This window comes from Malaya genurostris, chromosome 2 (genome assembly GCF_030247185.1).
Source record: "Malaya genurostris strain Urasoe2022 chromosome 2, Malgen_1.1, whole genome shotgun sequence".
NCBI classification, from domain to species: Eukaryota; Metazoa; Arthropoda; class Insecta; order Diptera; family Culicidae; genus Malaya; species Malaya genurostris.
This window is the reverse complement of record NC_080571.1, coordinates 6,025,151-6,031,150: the sequence shown is the minus strand read 5'-3', so window position 1 is coordinate 6,031,150 and position 6,000 is coordinate 6,025,151. Positions and strand designations below refer to the sequence as shown.

General features: G+C 37.8%; 2 protein-coding genes across 2 annotated transcripts; one reads left to right on the top strand and one right to left on the bottom strand.

Moving 5' to 3' along the window:
- The first annotated feature begins 203 nt into the window (after positions 1–203).
- LOC131431395 (pachytene checkpoint protein 2 homolog) lies at positions 204–2,070 on the top strand. The gene is made up of 3 exons (XM_058597076.1): positions 204–543; positions 600–998; positions 1,058–2,070. Exons 1-3 carry the CDS (start codon positions 497–499, stop codon positions 1,881–1,883), a joined length of 1,272 nt encoding a protein of 423 aa, XP_058453059.1. The 5' UTR covers positions 204–496; the 3' UTR covers positions 1,884–2,070.
- LOC131431394 (probable RNA-binding protein CG14230) lies at positions 1,943–4,081 on the bottom strand. Its single transcript, XM_058597075.1, has 2 exons — positions 3,082–4,081; positions 1,943–3,017 (listed from the first exon to the last, which is right to left on the bottom strand). The coding sequence occupies exons 1-2, from the start codon at positions 3,977–3,979 to the stop codon at positions 2,098–2,100; spliced, it is 1,818 nt and encodes a 605-aa protein (XP_058453058.1). The 5' UTR covers positions 3,980–4,081; the 3' UTR covers positions 1,943–2,097.
- Positions 4,082–6,000: the final 1,919 nt, after the last annotated feature.

Here is a 6,000-nt window from a genome sequence, read left to right as displayed (position 1 = left end):
GAGTTTCTGATACCGATATGTTCACCCCGATTCTGTATTTCGATCGAATCGGATTTTGTCGAACGAATGTAAAAATTTGCTTTCTGTAGCTCGATCGAGTTCGAGTTTTCCATACAAAAGCATCACTCGATCAAATTAAAGAATGCAAATTTTTACATTCGTTCGACAAAATCCGATTCGATCGAAATACAGAATAGGGGTGGTTAACTGGAAAATACTTCCAGCATCAATTATCACGTTCGACGTGGAATATATGATGGCGAAAGTAACGCGCTTTATTCGCGTAGTGATGCACTAATATGCGCACTAACAGCGACGTTATGGATTGGTCAGATATCAAACTGGTTTTTCAGATATCAACTGCAGCGACAATATAGATAGAATTTTGCACCAAACACAGATTTTAGGATAAATGAACTGGCAACACTAAAATCAACCGCCATTCGTAACGCCTTGTCTGTTCAAAATATCGCAGCAATAATAAGTGTACACAGAAATGGAGAATCCGGACTCAATCAACATTGAAATTGCCTGCATGAGAGGGTATAATATACAGATATGTGATAAGAACTTTAACCAATCAAAAATGCTTGTTATAGATTCAACAAAAAGCTTCCAGCCCCTGATCTAGTACAAGCTATACATCAATACTTAGCGGACCACCGAACCCTGTCCAAAGACCATGTATTCTTTGTAAGCTATCCAAATGTGGCCAATGTTATGATTTGCGATAAAATTACGGAAAATACACCACGTACGGATCTATGCCTGTACACGTACCTGTTGTTGGAAGGTACCGGAGAGGAGGAAATTATTGAACAAGATGGAGATGAGATTCAGATAGCAAACCATTGGCTTCTTCCTGCTAAAGAGTTTCATGGATTGTGGGAAAGTTTGATATATGATGAAGGCCTGAAAGATGATTTGCTTAGTTTCATAAAGACTACGATGCTATTTTCACGGAAAAATGTTAATACAAATTTGATAGCCTGTAATCGGTAAGTTTTTAGTTTCATAGTAGATTTTTTTTTTAAATTAATGCTCTTGTATCGTGTAGATTGATCCTTCTTCACGGCCCACCTGGTACAGGAAAAACCAGTCTTTGTAAAGCTTTGGCTCAGAAACTGTCCATCCGCATGGTCGATCACTACAAACATGCACATTTGATCGAAATCAACAGTCACAGTTTGTTTTCCAAATGGTTCTCCGAGAGTGGAAAACTAGTTCAAAAGGTTTTTGGACAAATTCACGAGCTCTGTCAGGATCGATCAGCACTGGTTTGCGTACTGGTAGATGAAGTGGAATCTATAGCCTTCGCCAGAGAATCTATTTCTAACAATGAACCGAGTGACAGTATTCGAGTTGTAAACGCTGTACTCACTCAGCTGGATCGAATTCGAAAATATCCGAATGTTTTTGTACTAGCTACTTCTAATCTAACTGGAAGCATCGATTTGGCTTTTCTGGACAGGGCTGATATAGTGCAGTTCATCGGGAATCCTAGTCATCATGCGATATATGAAATTTATCGAACAGCCCTGGATGATCTACAGAATGTTGGGATTATTGGGGACGATGAAAATATTCCATCTTTTGCAGAATCCACCGATCAATCCGTGGTGGTTAATAGTCTGAAAAACCTTGCTCAATTGAGTGCTGGACTGAGCGGGCGAAGTTTACGAAAAGTTCCATTCTTAGCACATGCTCTGTTCGTAAAACAGGAGGAGACAACGATGCTCAAATTTCTGGGAGCCATGAAAAGTGCGATTCGTCGTATGCACAGTGATAAAGATATGCTTGAATCGAAGGCACGACAGACGCAATTATCGTGCAATCGTGCTATTGTTGGTGAGAATGTAAATAAAGGCCAAACTTTTATATAGATGTGCATGAATTTTTAAGAATTTATGTTGTGGATGGATGAGAAGAAAATAGTAACTGATTGTGAGTCTTAGCATAATTATTTATAACATAAACTTGTTCCGTTTTGAAACTTTGGATTGTGTATTACACTTTTCCAAAGTGCAATCTAGAAATCAATAAAATATTCTTTTTTCAAAACGGAAATTATTCTCGGAAAATTGAGCACAACCGTTTTCATTTTCGCCTATTTTTTAATAACTTTAAACCCCGTTTCGCCCGCATTTGGTTCACATTCCTAGTTTCTCGTGTTCTTCGTTTTTTGAAAATTTTCCGAATATCCTTGACCTGCTCATCTTTTTCTTTATTCGCTTCAGCAGCCGAAGAACTGGCGAATTCAAAGAAAAATTTTCGGCCTTCTACGAAACGAGGATCGTCAGGAAGAAAGAAAAAATTTTCTTTCCAGATTCCTTGTTTTGAAAAGTAACCAGCCTTCTTTTTTTGCTTTTTGGATTTCGTTTCGATTTCCTCGTTCGAAACTTGCCCGATTAATTGGTTATCGTTTGATGGATCCTGGGTGCCTTCTTCATCTTCACTTGCAGAGGATTCGTATTTGAAACGAGCTGCGCTGAACGCTGGTTTATCAAGTTCTTGATTCTCGATTCCCTCATCTTCGTTCTCATCGACTGGAGCAGCTCCAAACATTGAAAGCAAGCTGAATCCTCCGGAAGAGTTTCCAATGACATTAGTAATACTATCTGATACAGTATAGAATTTATCTTCCGATACTTTATAATCATCAACCGGTCGCATTGCTTTCTTGGCTTCGATTAGATCTTCATCGGTTAAATGTTTGACCTTCTTTAATGGCTGCTCTGTCTCCTTTTTTTGTACAGAAGGATCATAACGTTGCATTACCTTTCTTCCGGATTGTTCGGAGTTGAATTGAGATCTAGCCTGAATCTGTTTTCCGGTGACCTTTGAAAGTATTTCATATTGCTTTATACGCTCTTGGTCTCCTAGATTCACACCGTTTTTATTCGACATCTCTTCATTTGTTACCGAAGCGTCTTTATCCAAAAATCGTTCATCCAATTTAAATCGAGAGTCACCATGGAACTGCGTTTGCATTTCAAACAACCGTTGACCTCTTTCATCTAGGAAACAAATACGAAAATTAGTAATAAAAAAACGGTTAAATTACATTAACTAATTACGTACTGTTGTCTGCAAGCTGTTTATGAACCTTGAAATTGCCCTTGAAACCATCATCAATATCCTCATCATTAAAAAGTGATATTTTGTTAGATTCTCCCGATGGTTCGTCAACATCTTCATCGAAAACAATTTTCTTCTTTTTGTTTGTTTCGCCACCTGCCAAGGCCTTTTGAATGGCCTTTTTCTGTTGTTCATAGGCATTTTGCAGTTTTGTTAATCCTTGTTTTCGTTTTTCATCTGCCAGTCGCGCTTTCTCGTCTAAATTCTTATCCTTTTTCTTCCAGTTCTTGCTTTTATCAATCACTTCTTTCACCTCACCGGTGATTGGTACAATTTTCAGCTTACCATGCTCAATGTACGTCTCTTGATTCCATTTGCGAACAAGATGATCATCTTCGGCTTCCTTTTGTTTTCGACTAAAGGGAAGTTTTCTAACCGGTTCCGGTTGCTCATTTTCACTTTCTGAACTTGATTCCGAACTGGAAGATTGAACTTCTTTCTGAATCGTTGGCAGCACCGGAAGTGGCGAAGGCTTGGTTTCCCCTCGCACATCACTAGGTTTTGATTTATACGGATTAAGTAGGTCGCTACTAAGCTTCCCAGCTTCAGCCTCCTCCCGTTCTCGTTTTAATCGATCCAGAAACGACTCTTTAGCTTTCGACACATTCAGATAGACTCCTTTGTACTGTTGCTGCCGGAACTCACTGATGCAACGCCACAATGTTCGGTCGTCTAATTCGATATTAACAAACGCAAAGGTGTCGACTGAATTGCTAAGAGCATTTGGTTTGCATTTCAAATCAATCGCTTTCACTGTACCATATGCGGAAAATTCTTGCTTCAGTTCTTGCTCATTGGTGTCTGCCGGAATATTACCAACAAACAGTCTCTGCAGTAGCATTTTTCGTAGCTTTTTCAGTGATAAATTATTGGTAATAATTACAATTTTATATGAACTGTATATCAATATTATCAACGTATTAGACAAATTGTTTACCTCATACACGTGCTCATGACGTTTGTTCAATTACACCGTTTTGCTCTATTACTGCAACAGCGTTTATTTCATATACACGCTGCCGAAAAATAACTTAATAATAAGTACTTTTCATCGAGCGAAGAAAAAGTTACATGCTGTAAGTTAAATTTCCTCCTAATTTCTATATGGTCTGATATAAAAAAATATACTAAATGGTATGCTATATTGACTGAACAGTACAGTTGTATAATTTCTTTGAAATGTGACGAAAATAAAAAATCCACCACTATGTTTATAACAATCATGTTTAAGGATTTTATTGAATTTCTAGGCTTAAATTTGAACAAACATATTTATGGTGGCTTTGACTATGGTTTAAGCAGTAATGCCACTTCTCGGGGCAGGAAAACTTGGTTTACGTGAAAAGCAGCGTGACAGTAGATTCTCACGTCTTCCTTTTAAACTAATTCCATTTCTTCTTATGACCATCGGAAAGCTTTTCCGAAATATTTCGTCAGAAAATGACAGCGTAGTGCAAAGCGAAAATGAAAATTACAGTTATCTAGCCGAATTTCGGCAGAAGCTAACTCATATTTCGAAATTTCGGCAAATGCTGATGTCGGGATAATTGTCAATTACTGTTGAGTTCTGCACAAGGGTGATTCGCTTAACACATACAGTTTTGTGTTTGCCAACACTGGAATAATAATCTGTGCTCTTGGTTGTGCACAGACGCAGAAATTGTGCCTCAGTGTGCTACGTATTGTGCCTCAGAGTGGAAACGAATATGCTCAAGTGTGTCATTTATGAGGAATAAGTGTCTGATTGGTGCCTGAGCATTACTGACATCTGTGTTAAGGCGGGACTGACACACATAGCTCTAATCTGCACAAGATTTTGCCAAATCTTAGCAAAAACATGTAAAAATATACCCATTGCTGAAAAATCAGTAAATCTACTAAACGAATCTCGGAAAACACAACATTGGTTACTAAGGAATCAGTAAAATTGCGTATTGCCGATTTGTCTTGGCATATTAACATACTTTACTGAATTTGAGAATTGGTTTTAATTGTGTATTGTCTTTGAATTTTAAATGTACATTCTGAATGAATGTGCTGGAATGTGGGGCAAATTAGTTTACCTGTCATATTTATCTATTTATTAGTAATTGTGAACAACTGAAATATGTTTTTTGTGATCCAATTCTACGATACTCCACACTAAACTTCGTTCGATAATTTTTGCTTCTTTCACACTTAATTTCGTTCGGTAATTCTTCCACATTTTGACGAGTTTTGCACAGCCGAACTACCGAACATTCTCATTCCACTGATATATCAGCACAAATGAACATTTGTTGACAGCAGTACCATAAGGTACCGCTGTGATGAAACGTTATTTTTACCGAAAAGATCTCCTACCGAGATTTGAACAGCTGAGGTCGCTAATCCAATTTAAGTGTGTATGACAAGGTTCGAACAGCCGAAATACCGAACATTTTCATTCTAATGATATGTCAGCACAAATAAACGTTTGTTGACAGTAGTACCTCAAAGTACCGCTGTAATGAATCATTATGTTTGAAGCTTATAAGTTTTATCTTCCATTAATTGGTTATACACTTTTCTTTACGTTTCGTCTTAGACTCGTCAGTACAGAGTAGTTCAAATTGAACTGCTTAGTGCAAACTTAAACAGCTCAACTTGAACCGGTAAGCAGACGTACAGTTAATGTTATTTGCAAAACACTTTTTAATTGGCATGGAAGTGCCATATTTTTGCTGACGTGCCGAATGAAAACGTTATTTGCGGCTAATACTTCCCGATTCAGGTATGGTCATTTAGGGGTTAACCTAAGTTTGTGCAGACCCTGTCATCTTGGAGCGAACTCAATCGCCAATTCAGCAACGCCATCACACGGCAATACATTCAACATATAAT